This window comes from Penicillium arizonense, assembly GCF_001773325.1.
Source record: "Penicillium arizonense strain CBS 141311 chromosome Unknown PENARI_contig016, whole genome shotgun sequence".
Classification (NCBI taxonomy): domain Eukaryota; kingdom Fungi; phylum Ascomycota; class Eurotiomycetes; order Eurotiales; family Aspergillaceae; genus Penicillium; species Penicillium arizonense.
The window spans coordinates 384,085-405,980 of NW_019173293.1; the positions used below are offsets into that span (position 1 = coordinate 384,085).

The 21,896-nt window shown below is 50.1% G+C and overlaps 7 protein-coding genes across 7 annotated transcripts; 2 read left to right on the plus strand and 5 right to left on the minus strand.

The window, feature by feature from the left end:
• Positions 1–378: 378 nt before the first annotated feature.
• On the minus strand, positions 379–1,936 carry PENARI_c016G07403 (Sds3 domain-containing protein; the record flags this gene model as incomplete). The annotated part of the gene is made up of 2 exons (XM_022634102.1): positions 379–1,491; positions 1,553–1,936. The coding sequence occupies 2 exons, from the start codon at positions 1,934–1,936 to the stop codon at positions 379–381; spliced, it is 1,497 nt and encodes a 498-aa protein (XP_022486067.1).
• A 1,976-nt stretch (positions 1,937–3,912) lies between these two features.
• On the minus strand, positions 3,913–5,646 carry PENARI_c016G06305 (uncharacterized protein; the record flags this gene model as incomplete). The annotated part of the gene is made up of 2 exons (XM_022634075.1): positions 3,913–4,952; positions 5,001–5,646. 2 exons carry the CDS (start codon positions 5,644–5,646, stop codon positions 3,913–3,915), a joined length of 1,686 nt encoding a protein of 561 aa, XP_022486120.1.
• A 1,690-nt stretch (positions 5,647–7,336) lies between these two features.
• PENARI_c016G03654 (uncharacterized protein) lies at positions 7,337–8,191 on the minus strand (the record flags this gene model as incomplete). The annotated part of the gene is made up of 1 exon (XM_022634009.1): positions 7,337–8,191. The coding sequence occupies one exon, from the start codon at positions 8,189–8,191 to the stop codon at positions 7,337–7,339; it is 855 nt and encodes a 284-aa protein (XP_022486039.1).
• A 1,662-nt stretch (positions 8,192–9,853) lies between these two features.
• gel6 (putative 1,3-beta-glucanosyltransferase) lies at positions 9,854–11,233 on the plus strand (the record flags this gene model as incomplete). Its single annotated transcript, XM_022634171.1, has 2 exons — positions 9,854–9,989; positions 10,035–11,233. The coding sequence occupies 2 exons, from the start codon at positions 9,854–9,856 to the stop codon at positions 11,231–11,233; spliced, it is 1,335 nt and encodes a 444-aa protein (XP_022486117.1).
• Positions 11,234–11,478: 245 nt separating this feature from the next.
• PENARI_c016G09431 (protein kinase domain-containing protein) lies at positions 11,479–13,860 on the minus strand (the record flags this gene model as incomplete). The annotated part of the gene is made up of 1 exon (XM_022634137.1): positions 11,479–13,860. One exon carries the CDS (start codon positions 13,858–13,860, stop codon positions 11,479–11,481), a length of 2,382 nt encoding a protein of 793 aa, XP_022486100.1.
• A 597-nt stretch (positions 13,861–14,457) lies between these two features.
• PENARI_c016G01556 (uncharacterized protein) lies at positions 14,458–15,759 on the minus strand (the record flags this gene model as incomplete). The annotated part of the gene is made up of 1 exon (XM_022633965.1): positions 14,458–15,759. One exon carries the CDS (start codon positions 15,757–15,759, stop codon positions 14,458–14,460), a length of 1,302 nt encoding a protein of 433 aa, XP_022486065.1.
• A 948-nt stretch (positions 15,760–16,707) lies between these two features.
• On the plus strand, positions 16,708–17,871 carry PENARI_c016G06975 (uncharacterized protein; the record flags this gene model as incomplete). Its single annotated transcript, XM_022634092.1, has 1 exon — positions 16,708–17,871. One exon carries the CDS (start codon positions 16,708–16,710, stop codon positions 17,869–17,871), a length of 1,164 nt encoding a protein of 387 aa, XP_022485960.1.
• Between the last annotated feature and the right edge of the window lie 4,025 nt (positions 17,872–21,896).

Consider the following 21,896-nt stretch of genomic DNA (forward strand, 5'->3'; position numbering starts at 1 on the left):
GACTGAACAATACTTTATGGCACTATATACACATTTATGATCCCTGTGTAGGAGGTTAGTGCTGTCGAGAAGCTGCTCTATGGCTCGTATCCTCGGACTCGAATCTACATCTAATAGTTCTGACAGATTGCCCTGTTAATTGCTGATAGGTCATAAATAAATAAAGAATGTATTGAAACGCATTCACTTCAAAGTAACACAAGGCGCTAATATGTTCAAATCGATGGCAATGATAACCATGAAGAAAGTACGCCGTGGGTAGAACCGAAACCCATGACTCCTGTAAAAACACCAAACCAGCCCATCCATCCTAACCAGTCCATCCCATATTATCTCATCTTATCTAACAAACACCTTATCGAAATTTCAATGCGATCTCTAGTGGTTCCGAGTGCGCTTGCGACTACGCTCACGCTCCATAGCGGTTGGCGGGAACATCTCGAGGGCAGGGTTGTGAGCCGCGGGAGTCCAGTCAACAGCCATGGCAGGTGAGAAGTCAGGGTGCAGTTGTGAGAAGGTATTGGGGTCGGGGACATGGCCGTCGATGAGATCAGAGGAAGGCAGAGGGGCTGCGACCAGCTCGACGAGGGAGTGGTCGATCCAGGAAAGGGGCTTGTTGCTGAGGCGGCTCATGCGGGCGCAGTCGTCGTCGACTTCTTCGTTCATGAGGGAGGTTAGGGGTGGGGCATTGCCGTTTGGTCGGGCGTGGTAGTTGGAGAGGACGTGGTAGGGGAGGTTGGGGCGGGTTGCAGGCTTATCGGCTAGATCGGCCAGGGCACTTAGAGCGCTGTGAGCGGCAGTTGTGCGGGTCGAACGGGTGGCGTGGTAGTTGTGGCTAGCGGTACGCATCATGTCTGCTGCACTTGGAGTGCCGTTGTCTTCATTGCCGGTGCCTTCCGGGGTATCCTCGGCGTCGGTGTTGTTGCCGTTGGTCACAGCGCCAGAGCCGTGGTCGGGACGCTTTGAGGTTGAGAAAAAGTGAACTGCAGCAACGTGGGCGTGGTTTGCGTGCGCGCTGAGTTCCTTGTCGGTGAACAGGGAGTGAATTGAGTATGTTGGTGCCAACTGCTCCTTTGTAATCTCGGCCTTTGCGCGCTTCGCGGGAGTAGCATCGCCTGTATCCCGTGCGGGAGATCCAGGTTCCTCCTCGGGTGCCTTGCGCTTGCGCTTGTTCAACTCCGAGATAACACCGTTGCCCAATTCGTCGAGGTCAACGCGGTGACGAGTGTGACGAGTCTTGCGGTTGCTGTGAATGCCACCGGGGCTAGCGGGGTTGGTAATGCTAAACTGATTGGGGTGAAGCAGCAAAGCATTGGTATCCGCGATATCGAGCTGCTCCTTCTCGCGCATGAGACGGGCACGCTTGCCAGAGATGTTCTGAACCAATCGCTCCCGGAGCGTAGCAGAAAGCTGATTGAACTCCTCCTTTGCAAAGTAAACCCGGAAATCGTGTTCGCGCTGCTGTCGCTCAAGCATATCGTTGTAACCGTTCTGCGAATAGAAAAAAGTCCGATTAGTAAAAAGCCACCAAGATAACCAACAATTGACTCACCATAGTAGCGGTCAAATTCGCATCCCTCGTCTCCTTAACCTGATTAACCTGCTGGACAAAGCGGGAGTACCAAGATCCAGCAAGTCCAGCCATCTCCTTAGCAAACTTGCTACCACCACCGACAGTTTCCTCGATAAGCGCCGCAATAGAATCAGCGGTGTCAAGTAGAGGACCAGGACCATAGGGGTCGGCGTTATTGATAAGAGTCATATCGCACTGCAAAGCGTGCAACTGTTGGCGGAACTGGATGTCGCGGTTATGGCTAAACTGCGCGGTGAGTTCCTGGAGACGCTCCTGGAGCGCAGTACGACGTTTGTCGCGTTTGGAAGGGACGCCGCTGGCCCCGCCACCCGGGCTGGTGGGTGCCGCGTTTGAATAGGACATTGTATGTGGTGAGAGTGGTCAAGGGTAAGTGTTAGATTGCATCAGTGTTGGTGAGAGATGCTTGAGGGGTGGGTCGTCGGAGAAGTATGACCGGGAAAAGGTATCGCCGGTCCGAAGTAGATGAGGTCGGTCAGGTGGGCAGAGACACTACAATAGGGGGTTTTTTATTGGAAAGAGCTGAGTAATATGAATAGGAGTTTATTCTATTGAAGATTGTGCAAGTAGGGCCTCTTCGTAATTCCATTGTCTCCACAATCAGACGCATGACCACTAATGGTGGTGACATGAATATATCCTCCGGAATAGGCAAGATGGATTGTTTACCCAGCGTTGATTTCTGGCAGCAATGAACAACTAGCTTGTACAATTACACCACAACTATACTGTTGGTAAGACTGTTAGGGAATTGAAAATTCATGCACATATGTAGGTATTGAATCTGGAAGGGCATGCCCAGGTGAAAGCCTGCACTGACCCAAATTTCTCCCCCCTAAAAGACAAGCAGTTTACTCTCCCCACAATCCTTAGGATTGCGTTCTACTGATAAATCGCCCAGCTAACAAGTATACTCCTCCAATGGGCAATATACGAGCTAAGCCGAACACCACACGCCGTAGGGGTCATAAAAAATGAACTAAACACTCCTAGGAAGTGACGCCTCACCAACCACGACAAAAGAAACACTCCTCAAACACAAAGCAAGCCCCTTCCTGCAAATGTGCTACACTGCCGCCATCATCAAAGAAACTCTCCGTCTCTACCCGCCCTCGGGAACAGCGCGGTATATTCCCCCCAGGAGTGGATTTACCATCCAAACACCTAACGGGGGTGGGAATGTGCTTCTCGATGGCGTAGTAGTGTATACCGTATCTCGAAGGATGAGTTTAGACCTGAGCGGTTGTTATACAATTCATCACACCTAGAAAGGAACCAGAAACGGATACGAACACTTCCATTCTAGCGAGCGCATTCCGCCTTCGAGCGCGGTTCACGAAATTGCATCGGACAGGAACTAGGCAATATCGAAGCTCAAATTGTTCTTGCGTGTGTTGTGCGGCGCTATACATGGGAGAAGGTGCGACTAAACTTGATGGGATGAGGATGCGGTTTCAAAGGGCTCAGTAGGGAGTATTGGTTTTGATGACGGGAAGCGATGAATCAGTTGTATAGTATGGCTGTTCCAAAATGCTTTTTATCGGCATTTTTTGCTCTTTTATTCAGCTCTTTATGTAAATTGTGTTGTCTGACCTTGGAAGAGGAGTCAGAATAGAAGTGGGTGGAATTGGATTACCATTACCCCATATTCAAGCCCTATGTACAGTAGTATATCCGATATACCATAGATAAAGCTAATGTACAAGAATATCACAATATCATCTCACCTCACGCATATCAACGAGCTATTCTACATGAACACATATAAACCAGTCCAAAGACAAACAAACACAATAACCGGTGAAGCCCAACGCAACCCAACAACCAACCCCGAAACAGCAGCACAGTCCACCAGATAAGCTGAGCGTATAACCCCCTAATCAAACCAGCGAACCCCTTTTATTTCCTATTAATTCCTAAATTCCATTTTTGACTCTACGCATGTACAGAGAAGTGTGCTATATAAGCTGATTTATTGCCACTAAATTGTGTCTATTTATATCTCCATCATCAAGACAGAAAAAAAAAAAAAGAAGTCATAAAACCCGAATCGCCAACACAACCGGGGTATTCATAGTTCGTTCCAAAGAGGAGGCTCACAAAAGGGGCCTTGAGTCATGCAGTGGGATCTTTCCAAGATATCCACCTGAGAGAGAAAAATTCAAAGGCCCAAACCAACACCGGGGACGCCTTCGTCCCATGTCTTTTGAGCTGAAGCTGATGTGTTAAAATATGCTATGGTGGAATGAGGTGGTGGAGAATGGAAGTGGAAGGAGGTATGTGGTGTCGAGAAGAGGGGGGGGGGGAAAGAGCAGGGCTGCTTAGTTCGTGCGGCGGATCACGAAGACGCCGAGCTCGACTCCATCGCGAGGCTCGTTGTCTTCGCAATAGCGCCGTTTGCGGATGCCGTCGAAGATCTCGCTGAGCAGCATGGCGGATGTGACTTCTTTGCCTGACATGCCGCCGGAGCTCATGGATTTGTGCGGGTGGCGTCGGCCGTTCTGCCAGTACAAGTTCAGGACCTCCTTCATGCGGGCCTTCTCCTGGTGGATGAACCACTCGGACCAGAGATTGCGGTCGAGGTGGGTGCTTCCGCGGCCTGCATCTGCGACGTGGAATTTGGAAGAGGGCGAGCTCAAGGACTCGCAGAGAGCCACGATATTTGCTTTCATTGTGGCAAAGTCGTCCATCTGGGAGACGGTGTTGAGCTTGCCGAGGTAGCGACCCACATCCGCTGACAGCTCGTTCACCACCACGAGCTGACGGAGCAGGGGATCGAGGATGGGTCCCAGGTATTGGGACTTGAAGGTTGATGCACCCTTCTTGGTTGGGTACACGAAGAGGAGGGAGCCACCATTTGGCGAAAGCTCGCTCATTCGGTCGACAAGGAAGGATGGACGGGTGGGGCAGAATAAATCACGGTACTCTTGCGCGGAAGGAGGAGGGAGATAGCGCTCGAGAACCGAGATGTGGACACTGTGAGGAGGCACGATGGGCATGGGAGCGTGAGACATATGCCGTTGGAGGGGCCCACGGTAATCGTGGTATGCACCAACGACTGCTGCGCTGGAGAATACGGTGGCATTGAAGTATTCTTCAGCGGCAGTAGGAGAGCGAGGAGTACTAGGAGGAGAGTGAGGCAAGTTCGACAGACTGAACTGCTCTGGGACTGCGTGGGTGACATTGATATACGGTGATTGGCCAGGCTGGAGGTGGTTGTGAACGGCCTGGACCATGGAGCAGAAGACACCATCGGTCTTCGGTAGTGACACGGACTGATCGGATGTGCGGGGATAAGGAAGAGTTTGAGAGACGATCTTAACGGCCTCGCCTCGAGGATTGGCAAGACCAAGTGAGGATGCTGCGAAATGTTAGTGATGATTCCAAGTCCGGCTAACTGCAGACCTACCCGTCAAGTTGATGCCATGATCCAGCCATGAGCCAACGTCCGGCTGACAGTCCATGTCATCGTGAGGCCCGGGGCTACCCCCAGAGCTGGAGGAGCCATGGGAGGCCCCATCTGATGGGCTACTCAGTGTGTCTGAAGCACCATTGGTGGAGGAGTTATCTACACCCGGCCCATCGTCCATCATCTTCATGGAGGCCGGGTGTTGGTGCGGGTGCGCATTGTACAACAACATGTCGGACTTGGGGTTCCACGCAACGTGGATATCGTCTTCTGGCGGGGTGGGAGGCAATGTGGAGGGGTATTCCGACTGGTACGCGGGAGGAGAGTTCCAGGCCGGAGAGTGGGCAGTCAACGGTCTCGGCCCGCGAGACACAGTGGTAGACAGACGGAGGCGCGAATCAGCCGACCGGGGGCGGGATTCCCGAGAGCCAGAGGCACCACGGTGTTCCCAGGAGGGGAAGTTGACGGCCACGCTGCTCTTGGAGAGGAAACGCGACACTGGGGAAGGTCTCGTTCGCAGGGATCCTTGGGAGGCACGTCGGCGGACCTTGGAGGGGCTCGCGGTGCTGACTGTTTCTTGCGTATCGGAAGTGTTGGATTGGAGATGTGCTCGTGTGTCGACTTTCACAGTTGGCGGGACAGACATGGCCAGATGATCGGTTAGGGCGACAGGCCAGTGTCCATTGCAGGGTTCAGAATTCATCCAGTCTTCGATGGGGAGGGAGATGGCGGTCGGCATGGAACAGAGGCCGGGGTAGGAGAGGTGGTAGGTGAGGTGAAGGTGAAGGTGAAGGTGAAGAAGAGGAAGAAATGGAGAGAAGAGGGAGAAGAAGGGATGACAAGGAAAGAACAAGGCCTGGAAATTGACGGGCCCAGAGTATCGGGTACTTGGGATTATATGGGCGATCGGGTATAAAGGCAAGTACCAGTGACTAGATGGGCCAAGGGTTGGGCTAGACTCGGTGGTCTAGAACATTCAGTCATGGAGTCATCGGTTTTCGGCAGGCACTCAGTCACACATTATAGGGTGTATAGGGGACATAGTAGAGAGTATGGTTAGGGTAGTTTTATTAGATTAACTGTCAGAATCAGTCGCCTTCTTTCCTCCTACAATTACTGGTTCAGGATGTTATGAGGCCCGAGAGTGCTAAAAATGTGTAGTCTAGAGCGACCGATGGCTTCGTTAGCTCCACGGGGCGGCGATCATTCTCGGTTCTGCATCGAGTTGAGTGTCAGAGTCTCCCACATAAATGAACTCATTACCTGAACCAGACTGCCACATATTACCTTCTCATCTGACTTCTCTCTCCCCCCATACACATGTATCTGTACTATAGATCGAGTGGGGAGTATATTGTTCATGAGGTACTTGGTACAATTCCCATTTCCGCCACTGAGAGGGGTTGGGCATACTCTGTGATCTGTAGTCGTACAGTCTGATTGCTGCCCATAAATCTTGTTTCTCTCCACTCTCTTCTATTCTAGGCTTCGAAGTTCGCATGAAGTTCGCATCGTCCCCATCCACCCCTCATATTGTACGGAGTAGACCCTCGAAAATCTGACACAGTAGACTGTACATTTTTGACTATAGTTAATTATACTGGACTATAAGTTAATACTGGGCAGACTGGACTCAATTTTAGACGTTAATTTCCACCGTGCGCCCAGATCTGGTTCTGATCCCAGTTTCCATCTCCGGAAGACTCCACCGGTCTCAGATTGAGTGACTTGCCACCTTAGCGAGTTGAAACACTTCCCGTTAATTGTGCATGTACTGTACACTGTGTACACGCGTACGGATATAGTTGCTACATGGAAACGAATCCCTTTCGAATCAATGTGAACCGTAGATTGTATTAAGATTAAATATATACGTGTATATGATAATTCTTGAATCGGCCCCGTAGGAAATCCGGATTCCTCGGCCGAATCGGCGAGTTAGAGCCTTCGAGAAGACTGAAGAAAACTGGAGAAGACCTGTCCATGGATCTGGATCTGAAACCCGTTGCATCATGGTACAGTAACGGCTATTCTCCAGATCCGAGACCCTTGCATGGTGAGATTTAATCTCGGTCGCGTGGATGACTCTGTCTCGGGACACTGTTCCCGATGATTTCCGTAGTCTGAGGCGAGGACTTGATTTAGAGCCTGGGCCGTCGATTGGCATCGAGACAGGCCTGTTCAAAACAGGCTCGATCGGGAAGTTTGTGGATAGTCCACCGCTGCCTGCTCGAAACAGGCTCGGTCGGGGAGTGCGTATAGTCCACCAGCGGTGGCTACAAAGAGATAAAAATGCATATGACGGCAAATATACCACCATGGCCCACAGTACCCCCTCAAGAAGTCAGCGACCGGCGCCGAGACTGAGTAGCAGTAGTACAGCCGGCCAACGGCTGCTGCAAATCCTGCGAGCAACCCCAAACTAGCGAAGAACGATACTTCTGCTCCTCACGCGTGAGACGGACCTGCTTCCGCGCAAAGCTTGAAGGCTTCAGAGCAATATTGCAAGAAGCAGAGCGACCATAAACCGGCATTGAGGCTTTCGTCATGGAGGGCATAGGCCGAGACGGGTTATCGAGGGTAGCACTGAGCTCGTAGCACTGACGAACAAGCTCCTGCACACCATCCGTCAAACGCGAAGCGCGCTCTTCAATATCCGGCCAGAAAGCATCGCCCCAGAAGGGATCTTCGCAGACGGCTGCTTCCAGCGCTGTCAGCCAGCACTGGAAACCGGAGCGCGCACCGGCGAGCTGGGAGGCGACGGTCACGAAACGGATTGTGGGCTCGGAGTGGAGAACGTGCAGGACGATGCAAGCTGGGCAGCGGGCTGTGAGGTACCAGTCGTGTTCCTCGGTGAGAATGCAGTTCAGCCAGGCGAAGGCGCTGCGGGCTTCGCCGCGGAAAGCGCGTTCTGGTTCGGCGGCCCTTTTGCTGGGGAGGGTGCGGGCGGCGACGCGCTCGGCTTGGTGGTTGATTAGGAAGAGGGGGACGAGCAGGGTGTGGATGATATCGCGGTGGAGCCGGAAGGTTTCTTGTTCTGTGGTTGTGCAAGAGTGGCGATGGGCGGTGCAGAAGCTTGGTCGTTCCATGCCGCATTCTTGTCTGCGGAGTTGTTCGCGCATTGCGCCGAAGGCTTCGTTGCGCTCTAGCTCGATTTGAGCGTGAGAGGGGATTTGGAAAGGGGACGACATGGTGTATACTGATCAGTGATCAATGATCGAGGTTATACATGTACATGTAGGCAAGTGGTAGAGTACATGGAGACTATAAAAATAAAGGGTCCAGGGGCCGGATGCGGGCAACAGAGAATAATATAGGTCCCCCTTTGCGGAAACGTCATGGCCACACACAGCAGCGCAGATCAGGCCTTGCCTCCCGTTTTGGGGGCACAGTCCAGGGTAGTCACTTAGTCGATCGCAATTGGGGTCCACTGGCTGACGAACACTTTGCCAATGGCGTTGATTATTGGCGGACTTGGCCCGGAATGGGGGGAGGGTGGAGATTGGAGAGAGTCTGGACTGTTGCATATCAACTGTTCCATGTTACGGTTACAGAGTACAGACACATAAGCTCATATTTTTGATAATGTAGTTCTCTATCTTAGTATACTCGTATACTTGTATACAGCTTCTTAGCTCTCGTCTCTCAGTCCCAGCTTCTACCCGTATAAAGTAGACTCTATGTATACAGTACCCCTATCGCAGGGACCCCGTTCTAGCCCCAGAGCGACCGCCGAAGACCGCCCAGTGGGGTAACGTGGCTCGTGGGAGATTTAAAAACGAGCGATGGCGTTATTCTAGCGTTGATTTTATTGAAAGATAGGGGTCTCAGACTCCTATTCCGAGCCCGACCGGGGGTCTGCTGCCCAATACAAAGACTAGGATATCAACCAGTTTACCAGTTAAAAAGTCGAATCAAGATACATGTAGCACAAATCAGAAACTTCCGATGATCGTAAGCCGTGTGCCAGGTTTGATGGACTATCTTTCCCGCGTTAGAGCCAAGTGTGGGTATGAGGGGGTCCCTCGTCTAGGGCAAGAAGAGTAGTGATTGACAGGGTTTAGAATGTAGTCTGGTGATTTTTACAGGTAGTGATTGCTTAGATAGTGTGAGACTGACTTGCATGGTCCAAAGTGTGGCTATTTACGTTATCTGTTCAACATTGCATTTATAGCTTTGTCTCAAGCCTCAATCTATCTTATTTATAGTCGGTGCTGTGGAACTCGGTTGGTTCCGGGCACAGGGGCGGAACGTATGGAATGATCAACTTTGTTCACGTGTGAGTACGCGAGAAATATACAATAAAATACATACAAAGTCTGCTACAAGTTACATGTACGAAGTTATCTGAAATACTGCAAGTTCACTTAACCTAACGAACACAGAGCTATCGGTGATACAAGCCATGCTGTGCCAACACATAATGGGGTTAGGGCTTGGGCCCAGCTAACGGCCCCCCACGTACTACTTGGGGATTTTGTCAACAAATCAATCCATTCCATTGAATTTTATGTTTTACTTTGAGTATTGCTAATTGCTAATTGCTAATGGAATGGATACTTTTCACATCTGATATCCATATACTTATCCCTGGCATGTTACTCTGGTATGAATGGGAAGAATGAAGCACGCTAGGCTAACCCTGCAGGTAATTTGGCCCAAATCAAGGAATTGCAGTGGCTTTCATTTCCGTAGTTCACCCCGAAGTTTCTGTTTTTTGTTCCTGTCCTGATTGTTCCTGCCGTTTTCTCTTTCAGGTCAATTGAAATAATTTGAAGAGGGGATTCTTCTTCTTTTAATTACTTTGATCCAATTCTACAGAGTACTCCACACCATTTACTTACAAATTAATCATGTTGTCTTCCTTGGCACTTTCGGTGCCATTCCTGTTGGCTGGTCTGCAGGCCGCCACAGTCAACGCCGTCCCGACCATCTCGGCTGTTGGGTCCAAGTTCTTCTATGAGAACGGCACTCAGTTCTACATCAAAGGTAACACACCTCCACAGGACTAGAGAACATCACTGACTCGGACAGGCATTGCTTATCAGCTGACCCCCTCGGACCCGCTTGTTGACACAGCCCAATGCAAGCGCGACATCGCCCGCATGTCCGAGCTGGGCACCAATTCTATCCGTGTGTACCATGTCGATCCCAGTGCCAACCACAAGGGTTGCATGACAGCTCTGGCCGATGCCGGTATCTACCTCTGGGTGGATCTGGACACTTTCTCCACACAGATCGAACAGACTGCCCCCCACTGGAATGAGACCCAGTTTGATCGCTTCAAGGCGGTGCTCGATGAGTTCCAGAAGTATGAGAACACCGCCGGTGTCCTTGTTGGAAACGAAGTCCTCACCACGGCGGAGGGTTCCGCCGCTGCTCCTTACGTCCTGGCCGCTGCCCGCGATATCAAGGCGTACCGTGACAAGAAGGGATATCGCGAAATCCCCGTGGGTTACTCCGCTGCCGACATCGCCGATCTGAGACCTATGCTCCAGAACTACCTCGGCTGCTCCACGAATGCTTCTGAGCGGTTGGACTTTTATTCACTCAACGCCTATGAGTGGTGTGGTGACTCCAGCTACCAGCAATCCGGCTACAACATGCTGCAGAAGAACGCGACTGACTACCCCATTCCCATCTTCTTTTCCGAGACCGGGTGCAACACCCCCAAGCCTCGTACCTTTGATGACCAGGCCGCGATCTTTGGGGACCAGATGGCTGATACTTGGTCCGGATCTATTATCTACGAGTGGCTTGAAGAGTCCAACAACTACGGTTTGATCAGCTATGGCCCCAGTGTCAAGCCTGCTACCGCCACTGCCAGCTCGATCGAGGATGGGTTCACTCGCCAGGGTACCCCAACCCCTGTGTCGCCTGACTTTGCCAATCTCAAGTCTCAATGGGCCACTTTGAACCCGACTGGTGTTGCCCTCTCCGATTACAAGAAGTCGGCCACAGGCCTGTCGATTGAGTGCCCTGCCTCGACCTCTGGTGGATGGAATGTGGATCCTAGCTCTCCGCTTCCCACTCTGGGCCAGACCTACAAGAAGGGCTCCGATTCCAGCGCCACAACCAGCGGCGCCAGCGGCACTGGTTCGTCTGCTACCGCCTCGTCGACCAAGAAGGGTGCTGCTTTCACAGTGACCGCCAGCTCCCCCATCACCGAGCGTCTTCTCGCCGGTTCTATTGTGCTCTCCGGCATGCTTGGTGCCCTTGCCCTTTGGCTGTGATTCCACATGGCGAGTTGTATTGATATGCATACATGAATTTTCCGATAGACCAGTTCAGTGAACTACTGCATTAACGTTATATGGAAGCAGTTGGCGTCTTTGGTGTCTACATACAGGTTATCTTACCAGGTCTGTCTTTCACGTGTACACAAATGAATTATTATTGCTGTCAAGCAGGTGTCGTCGAAAGACGTAATCGTACATCCCTAACATAAACACAAACATAAACATGAATCCCCAAATCCCTAACGATTAAACGTCAACCCCTCAAACCCAGTAATATTTACATCCAAATCCGGCAAATACAACTGAGGCGAAACCCGATCAACTCGAATCTCAGGTTTATCCTCTGAAAGATCCCCATCACTGTCTTCTTCAACTTGAATCTTCACCCGAGGCCCCTTCTCCCGCTCATGCTCAGTCTCATCTTCACTCTCAGTGCAACTAGCCGTATCCTCAAACCCAAAATCAAACTCCGAAGCCGACTCAGAAGGAAAAATAGAGGGAGCAATAGAAGCAGGAGCAACAGAAGCAGAAGATCCAAACCCAGATCCTGAACCACCTTCTTCACCAATAGACTCCAGATTCCTTCCATAACCACCACCACCATCACCATCATTCTCCTTCTCCTTCTTCCCACCATCACCTTTCTCACCCTTCTTCCCACAATGGACATCCCCAAACCCAATCTTAACAGCTCCCCCAAAACACCTCCGAACCCTCTTCGCAGACGGCCTCCTCCCAACATCCCCATCAAGCATAGCACGAACAACAATCAGAATCCTCGGGACCGCCCAAAAACACCGATCAGATTTCCTATCCCGGCGACATCTCTTCAACGCATCGCCCTCCAGCGACGCAATCCACGATTGGATCTGCACGGCGTTGCGGGACAGGTGGAAGGATGCATCTGCCATTCCGCCGCCGCGGCCTGCTGATCTGTTGCGTGCTGAGCGGTGCGTCGAGAAGGATGTGAGGGTTCTTTTGTGGAGGGTTGTTAGGATGTCTAGTGTTACTGCTGCTAGGGAGAAGAGGTCTGCTGGGGAGTCTTGTGGGAGGGAATTTGAGGTTGAGGATGGTGCTGTGGAATGGGGTGTTGGAGGGCGGAAGGATGAGGCGAGGGATTGGGCTGATTTGGAGTGGCGGAGGGAAGAGGACGGAGGGTGGAGGGTATTTGTTGGGGATATGCTGAAGGATGTTGTTGAAGGGGAGGAAGGGGGGATTGAGATGGTTGTTGAGGAGGCTGACGAGGAGGAGGTTGAGGAGGAGGAGATGAAGGTCCTTGCTCTTGATTTGAGGGGCCAGAAGGATGGACGGTGTTTCTTTGTTGTTGATGGGTTTGTATTTGGACTTGCTGTTGCGTCTGTTGCTGCTGATGATGCTGATGATGATCCTGCCGAGGAGGAGGATGAGGAGAAGGCGAAGGAGAAGCGGGATGGCGAGCCTGGTAGTCCTATGCGGATGACTGTTCCCTTTGATGCTGCTGAGTCTGGGCGTGGATTTTCTGTGGAGGAGGGTGGGCTTTCGTTTAGAGGGGATAGGGCTAGCCGGGCTGGTTTTGTTCTGCGTTTTGTTCGTCCGCCAGATTGGAGGAGGGTTTGGGTGGGTGGTGGTGGTTTCTGGGGCGCTGCTGGTGCAGAAGGTCGGACCCAGCGCTCTGGTGCGGAGTAGTTGTATGCCTCGAGGTCATTGACATGTGGAGGATTTAGGAGCGAGTCTAGCGCTTGGAATTGGCCTAGGGAGATGTGGTAGTTGGCATCAATGTAGATGTTGGATGGCCGGATTGCGCCGTGGGAGTGGCCGCGGGAGTGAAGCCAGGAGACTGCTGAGGCGAGACAGTGAGGCCAGGTGATTAGGGTCTGGCGCCGTTGCTCTTTAGGCAGCCGTTTGAAGGCTGAAGGCTCGTCGGTCAGGAAGCCGTGCAGGGTCCAATCTGCTGTGGCGTTGGTAAAGAGCACGCTCACGCTGTCGTCTTTGAGATATGAGGCATAGACTGAGATGAGGTGTTCGTGGGAGAGCTTTCTCAACTTGCGGATCTCAGCAAGGACCTCGTTGGAGGAAAAGAAATGAGGCGCGCCGCCGACTTGCACTTGAGTGCGCATATAGACTCGACAGACCGAACCAGCGAGGACGACCTTGTCGACGGTGTCATCCCGACCATGCAGTCCACTGCTTGTATGAGAGCGCACCACCTCAACAGGAACACCCTCATTCTCAGTATAGACAACGTGGTCACCCTCTCCAATGCCGCGGACCAAAAACCGCCATTGCGCATGGAAGAAGCGGGTATCGAGGTTGATATCTTCCCCGTGGGGACAAAGGCGGAGGAGATCGACACTGTGTTCCGCAATGGGCAGATCATCATCATCACACGACTCATCGACAAGCGCAAAGATGCGATCGGGAATCCCGATAGCATCCAGAATGAGAAAGAGACGACCAGCCTTGAGCAGGATGTATTCCATATATGTCTCACTGGTCAACCCCTCACCCCATCGCGGCAGTTCAAACAACCGCGGGATATTCTCTTGTCGCAGGCGGCTGACTATGCACTTTGTGTCCAGGGTGGACTTGATGCGCTCTTCGGGCCACCATAGTGACGTTGAGGTCTCTGCGTGTTGAGACATGGTCTGCGCATAAGCTTTGGAATGGCCCCGGGGAGACACACGGTCAATATAAGCAGACGTGTATATCGGAGCTCCGGACGTTATTATCTCTGTCAGCCTTAACCTTAACACCTCGGTTAAAAGTGGTGTATACGGACGCCTACTGGTGTAGAGAAGGCTTATCTCAACGGCAAGGGGAAGTGTCCAATAGCGCAAAGATCATATGAATATAGTGCAGTGTAGTGTGTAGAGTGTAGTGTAGTGAATAGATCACTACCACATTGTTCGAAGCCTCATTGTTTCAGCCAATCTAGGGCTGTTGGCTTATCTCTGGACTTTTATTACTAACGAGATAAGGCGGAGATCTTCATTGCATGGAAGGAATTCCAACTGTCATATGTAGTCAATTCTATTGAACTATTGAATATTGATGGGATCATTGCAAGGAGTCTTCAATTATTGTCTCCGTTTGGACAGGTCACTGCATGAAGTATGCCGGTACATCGCAAATTTCCTATCTCCCCGAATCTCCCCCTGACAGCGACCATGGCTTACCAAGCCAGTGGCGTTCGATAATCTCAGAGTAGTTAGGACCTATTCGTCATCAGCGCAGTGGCTTTAATTTGCACCTTGAACGAGGATGTCGGGTCGGATGGCCTCGATAAGTGCCAACGGCGTCTCCTCGGTGAATGGGACCACATAATCGACACAGCCTAGCGCGGCTAAAAGTTTGGCCCGTTGCAGCTCAGGAACGATGGGTCCGCCTGCCCCGACTCGACGGTCGTCGGAATTGAGCCCAATAACTAGAAGATCGCCCATTGCTTTCGCCCCTTGAAGTAAGTCGATGGCAGAGTGGAGGAGATCGAAATATCCACTAGTAAAAACTACGCGACGCCCCGCTGCCTTTGCATGCGCGATCTTTCCCACCAGTTCCAGTCGGCTGACAATCTTGCTCGAGATCTTCGGCTCAGGTATCTCAACATACACCTTCAACTCCGCGGACGTAATAGCAACACTCCCATCCTTCGACGCAGCCAGAGCACCAGCCAGATTGCCGATCACAGCCGCGTCAAGAATAGTATCACCGCGCGATAGGATCCACGTAAAAGCCGCAACGAGACTATCTCCGGCCCCACTGACGTCGACAACAGCACACTCAACCGCCGGAATGATCGTCTTCATCCCCCTCTGATAGACCCAGACCCCCTTCTCCCGACAAGAAAGAACAACAGCCTCAGCTCCAGTCGAGAGAAGCACACATCGGGCCGCCCGATCAACAAGAACAGCATCATCAATCCCAATCTCAGCCCCAAACGCACGCCCCAATTCCACAAGACTAGGCATGAGAACACTCGCCCCACTGTACCGAGCAAAGTCCCACCCAGAAGGATCGACAAGAACCCGCTTCCCAGACGCGCCGGCCAACCCTATGATCTGGGCGAGCAATGTTGGATTAAAGAATCCTTTCTCGCAGTCAACCAAGAGGACAGCATCGACATTTGGCAGACATCGTTGAACAATCTCTAACACTTTATCTTGGCATTCATCCGATATGGACGTCGTATCTTCGCGATTGATGCGGACAATATGTTGTTCATTACCGAGGATGCGGGTCTTGGATGTTGTAGGGCGTCCATCGTACACGAAGGCGATATTGTAGATGCCACAGTCGTGCAGGATTGAGCGGATTTTCTGGCCCTCGGTGTCTTGGCCGGTTATTCCGATTAGTGTTACCTTTGCTTCGAGGGCGGCCAGGTTTTTGGCGATGTTTGCTGCGCCACAGACGGTGGAGGTTATCTTTGTTTGTGCGAGGACTGGGACTGGGGCATCTGGGGATAGGTGGGATGCTTTGCCGTGGAGGTCTTGGTTCAGGATTAGGTCTCCTAGGATTAGGATTGATGGTTTCTTGCGGGTAACCATCGTGGTGGTTGGATGGAGGTTGGTGAGTTTGGAGGAGAGGTCCTTTGGGCGGAGGGAAGATGAGTGGGTCAGTTGGATCCGAGGTGGAAGATTTAGTTTGGATGGGCAGAGGGATATGCTGGTAAGCATTCAATCTAAAAGCGTGACGGGCGAAGCCCGGCTATATTCTCTATAAGGCGGATTGAAGGATCAAGGAGGATCATGAGAATAACCCCCTCTAAAGTATCTTCCATCTTTTGTTCTACTGGCAGTGCATATCTTTCATCATAGTTGGAGAGTGTTGAATGCACAGCAACATGGGCTGAAGATATTAGCTACTCTGTAGAAGCCTTTCTGCGGTGGAATTGTCTCCTACGCTTCAAAACCACCTATAAACCGTGTAGCGTTGAGTATAGTAGATATGAAGAGTATGGCATCAAAGCCATAGTATCAAGGCAAGTTGAGGCAAAAACGGGGATCTCGAAGACGTGATCGGTCAGGTACCCACGTTCCTAATCGGGAAAACACACCTATCAACAAGTTACCTTTACTTTCTAACACCCCGCTGAATAAACTAGTGGTAAAACAAGACAGTTAACTGTTTAAGGCCGTACCTTGCAGCGAGAGCCGGTTCGATTCCTAGAGATCGCCCTGGTAGATCCCGGTGGGTGCCTTCATTTTTTCTTCTCTCCCCTTTCTGAAGCCTTGAAGCTTTGACGTCCGTGTTGACTGTTGTATCACCTCTGATCATCCTGGTCTAGCATTAGTTTTGTGGAGGTTCGCTCAGCGACTGTTTCATGTCCCCAGAAATAAGGTGTTGCGTGGGAGCTTTGCCTAGCTCATACCATCTATCAGATAGCCATATATTAGTACCCTATGTTAGGAGTAAAACTTAGAGGCCATTGTGTGAGTTATACCTTCCAGACCTTCAACCATCGTCGTTGCCCGATTCGCCTCACATACCTGCTCATGGAGATGTTCGACTCAAACTATGGGACTCTTTCCCCTCTCAGGATTCGAACCTTTCATGTGGACCTCTTTCCCTTCCAACCTAGCCCATACATTTCTGACTCTGCGCTTGACACTGACCAGCTCAACATCATGATTGTTGTTACTGGTGGTGCGAGCTTCATTGGCTCCAACATAATCAAGGAGCTCAACAACCGTGGCCACAGCAACATCCTGGTTGTGGATGACCTTGGGGTCGACGGCGCCAAATTTCGAAACCTGGCCGATTGCCAGATCGCCGATCTGATCTCACCATCGGAGTTTCGCGCTGCCATCTGCAACAGGACTTCGACCCTCGAAACCACCGAGTTCCGAGCTACCAGCCGCAACAAGTTGTTCCTCACCCAGGCTCGCGTTGTTTACCACTACGGTGGCGCAACTGCCGAGGAAAATGGCGCCGATGTGATGGATGCCCATTTTACCTACGCCAAGGAAGTGTTCAACTGGTGCCAGGATTTGAAGATCCGACTCATCTACGCATCCTCAGCCACTGTTTATGGATCTAGCCCAAGCTTCAGCGTCACCGACGGAAAGGAGGCGCCTCTGACTCCCCAAGGCTACTGCCACCTACTCTTCGACCAGTATGTCGTTAAGAACAAACAACCTGTCAAGAACATGCAGGTAGCTGGCCTCCGCCTTTTCACCGTCTACGGACCCCGCGAGCAATACAAAGGCACCAGGGCCAGCGTGGTCAATCAGTTCTACAGTAAGCGCATGGAGTTCAAAGCGGTTGAACTCTTCGGCGAATACGCTGGATGCGAGGCTGGACAACAGAAGCGTGATTTTGTTCACGTGGAGGATGTGGCTCGCTTGAACTGCTGGTTCTATGATCACCCTGAAGTTGATGGAATTTTCAACGTCGGCACCGGGAAGGCCAGATCATTCCAGGAGGTCGCGACCCAGGTTGTTCGTCACTTCGGTAGCCCTGAGGGATACATCCGCAACATCCAATTCACTCAACACCTGAAGGGTAAATACCAGAGCTACACCTGTGCCGATCTTTCCAGCCTTCGTTGTAAGGCCGCACCCTTGGCTTTCCGTGATATCGAGGAGGGCATCCCTGAGTACATGGAGTGGCTTGACGATAACCAGTTCAATGGCAAGAAGCAGGTCGAGAAGGAGTAAGGGCAGAAACCCGGGCGAACATCTGAAAGTGCACGTAGATGGCAACACCATTTCCCTTGGTTTGTCTGCTTTTATTACGAAAGCGTTCTTAATCTGTGAGTCGGATGACTCATATTGATTTCCGAAGTGAGCTTCATTTATCAATATCTGATATGGACAGATTTCCTTGTTATGTCTGTGGAATCTTACTACTGCTGGAAGACATCCCTTCAAATGTGTATGAGCCATCATAATCACTAATGAAAAATGGGGGTTTAAATGAATTTATAAAACAGTAATGATCAAGCTCCTCCATAATAAGGAAACCTTGTCTGGTACCTCTACTAAATCTGACAGTCCAGCCTTATGACAGTAGTCAGTCATAGAAAAAGGGCTGTGTAGCAGGGAGTCGATTTTATTGTTGCTGAACACGTCAAATGAGTGTTGAACCAGTCAAAACATAGGATAATCCTATTACCATTCATGAACAGTTTCGAAAACAGTGATGTGATCTGAGGTGAACAGAGGAAGACGTTAAAACATCGAAAGAAATGGCCAAGTCCTGTCGAAAGCATCAAGAATGTTGATGTAGTTTTCATGAACATACCAAGTTCATCGATTGTATCGCAATAATTTTAGAGAAAATTTTGGCATTAGCATCTAGAAAACGTCACGTAGAACATGTTAACTATATTAACATACAAGTTCTATAAAAAGTGGTAGAAAAAATGTATAATCTCTGTGAAAGATGATATCAATCTAGTCAAAACCTATCTATAACTTAATTACTTGTTAACCTTATAACCCACGAAATCATGTTTTAAATGATGAATTGTTCATAAAATACCACTTCTACAGACCCGCTCGAAATCAGATTCAGCATTTTATTCTCTTAAATTCTCTCTTAAACTTTATTTTCGAACACGCTAATCTGTTTTTTATAAGTTATATCCTAGTTCAAAATCATGAATTGCGTTCTTAAATAAAATTACAGTATGGGCGACTTTGAAATTTACTTGAAATGACAATACGATGATACGCAAACCGCCCCAAACGTTATATTTGGCTAGCTGCAGCGGAAAAGGTTGAACCTGGACATCCTGTTCCTGCCTGTACAGTGCATGCCATAAACAAGTCTTCACATCTACCAATACCCCACAGTTAGGTAGCTGGACTTTTCCTCGGTATTTCAAGTGGTGAAACTGAATTCGAATGAGTCTTTATCTGTAGTTGGAGACAGTTCATTTCCAATTAACTCGGTCTTTTCGCAGATATATAGCCTCGGGTAATTCCTGGAATAATATAGCCGAGAATCACGGTTTGCGTGTGGTCAACTTATTGCACGCCAACAAGGGTTCTGTTCTCGGGGGCGAAGTATGGGGTTAGTAAGGAACCATTATGACAAGCTGACAGGATCGATATTAGCGACGATAGCCACCAGACGCAGTCGTGAAGAGAGGCCAGTCACCATAGCGTACCAACCGATGCAAATCAAGAGACACATAGGAACATTGGGTGGCAAGTGCGAAGTAGCGAAAGAATACCGAGATACCATGAAGCAGAATTCCCCAATCGTGATCAGCACGCTCCAGGTGACGGATCAGATTGTGGGGTTTTTTGCATTAAATAAGATAATCGGCGCGTCTAGACTGGAACATAAGGGAGTAAGCATGGCTAGGGCTGTTGTTCACTGGTCGACGCGGTGCCTCTGACATCATCACGCGACTATAATATCTGAGTATCCGCTCGTGTGGTTCCTAGGTGGAGCCCTGTCTCAGCCAATAAATGAAATAAGGTTTAGCAGAACCACAAAAAAGGGGGAACAGAAACAACAGAAACAAAAGAGAAGCTATGGCCGGACGATGTGAACGAGGTTATAATGATTTGTAGATCAGAGGCGAGGCTTACTGTTATTCAGTGGAAGGCTGGTATTATTATCATTGTTTCTTTTTCGCTACAGAGGAAGGTACGCTCTTTAATGGTGACCTTAAGCAGTCAAGAGAGACAGCGTGTTTATGGTTTGGTGCAACAGAACACCCCCGCGATAGAAACCATGGGAGAGAAACAATGATCCGCCACACTTAGTTGTAGTGACATGCGCAGTCGCAATTCCAGCCACAATTCCATCCAAGGAAAAGCTTCGAGTTAAAACATGCGCCCGGATCTTTCCATTCATAAAGGGGATTTCATCCTGCTTCCGCAGAATGTCTTGCAAGATCTTGTCATTTCGATCTGTGGAGCTGAACAAAAGTCACTCTCAACGCACCATCTCGACAGAGAGTAGAGGATGATATCACACAATTGTGAATATCCTCGGAAAGCACAGCTATTCAGCCCACACCGAGTTATTGTCAGCCAAGAAACATTCATCAGCGTGGTACGTCAAACTACCCCCCTCGTCTTCTCCCAGGACATGTTTTCCTGCAAAAAGAAAAAAAAAAAGAGCAAAGCTTGGTGAATCTTCTTGTGTTCTTCCACAGCTCACTTAAATCAGTCGGGATGCCGCCACTATCAGAGGGGATCTACGCCAGATCCGCGGCACCATCAAATCGAGCAGTGGAACTTATTGTCGTTTCATCCATCTTCACGGCGCTGGCTATGCTCTTTTGTGGAATGCGATTATACACTCGGAGGGTACTCCTCAAGATAGTGGGGGTGGACGATTGGATTGTTACGATAGCAACGGTATGGGGGCTTTTCGGGTTGGTATGAGAATTGTGGCTGACAAGGAAAAGATCCTCAGTTTCTTCCAAACCATTGTTAATACTCTCGGTAACTATCATCCCTGTCACGCAATTATCGAAGCTGCGATGTATGCTGACCCAGGCCTCGTTGCTAGCCACGAGATATGGTCTTGGATACCGGGACAACGACTTTCCTCCGAGCTATTCACCGACCTCTATAGGCAAAGTATGGAAATTGAAACCATCTCTTGAGCGCACGTTTATTCACTTGTATTAATTGATCCATCAGGTCCAATATACGTTTTACGCCATGAACTTATCGACGCTCGGCCTTTGCCGGATTTCCATGCTCGTGACCTACCTCAAATTGAACATCGCTTGGAGTCGAAGGTTCGCTCAAGGCTTGATCGCCTTTAATGTTCTCCTTTCACTCGCTGCACTTGGCATCTCTCTGTTTCGATGTCGTCCTATTCACAACGCGTGGAATTTGACGAAAGAGAATGCTGCAGGGTGCATGCCACACTTCTATGGCTTTCAGATTGGTCTGCTTGCATTAAATGCAGTTCAGGAATTCATAATCATCGTGCTTCCGATCCCAGTTATCTGGTCCATCCACCGACTCAAAGCGCAAAGGATTGTAATCATCCTCCTGTTTAGTTGTGGAATCTTGTTAGTATCACCTGTTTTAGTCTTAAATTCTACAAGAAGCTAACCACAGAACTCAGCACTTTGGCAGCAAGTGTTGCCCGTTTTATAGTAGCAATACCAATATTAACAAATGAAGTGGAGGTAAACTATCTACGTGAGTCTCCCTCCAGGCACCTCATCTGAGTTATGGATCAGACATTAACTAGCGCCGCGAGAAGACTACGTTGTTATCGGTGTGATTATGGCGTGCATCGAGTCAAATATGGGAATCGTGTGCACTTGCGCGCCTCATTTAAGGCCATTGGCCCGAAAGCTGTGTCCGGATTATTTTTCTTTTACACGAAGCCACACCGACAGCCGGCGATATACCGACCCAAACTATCAGTTAGGTAGGGTTACAGGAGTGAACAAAAGTGCCAGCTTGGGTTCGCGAGAGGTAGAAATTCCGTCGGATTTTGAGTCAGAAGAGAACCATGGAGCGTCGTCGACAGAGCATATCATCCCCGTTTAGCAGAAGGGTATTGTCCCATGAGAAGCATAGACTATTCTTTTATCATGCAACTACGCTTGGAAGGATCACTTGCGCAAGAGGCCCCGCCAATTTCATTTTTGATATGTCCTTCCTCCTGGGAAAATGCCGGAGACCCTCGGAGTCAATACTGTACAATTGGGCTGGTCGTACGCGTAAAATAATACTCCGAACGCAGATGCTCT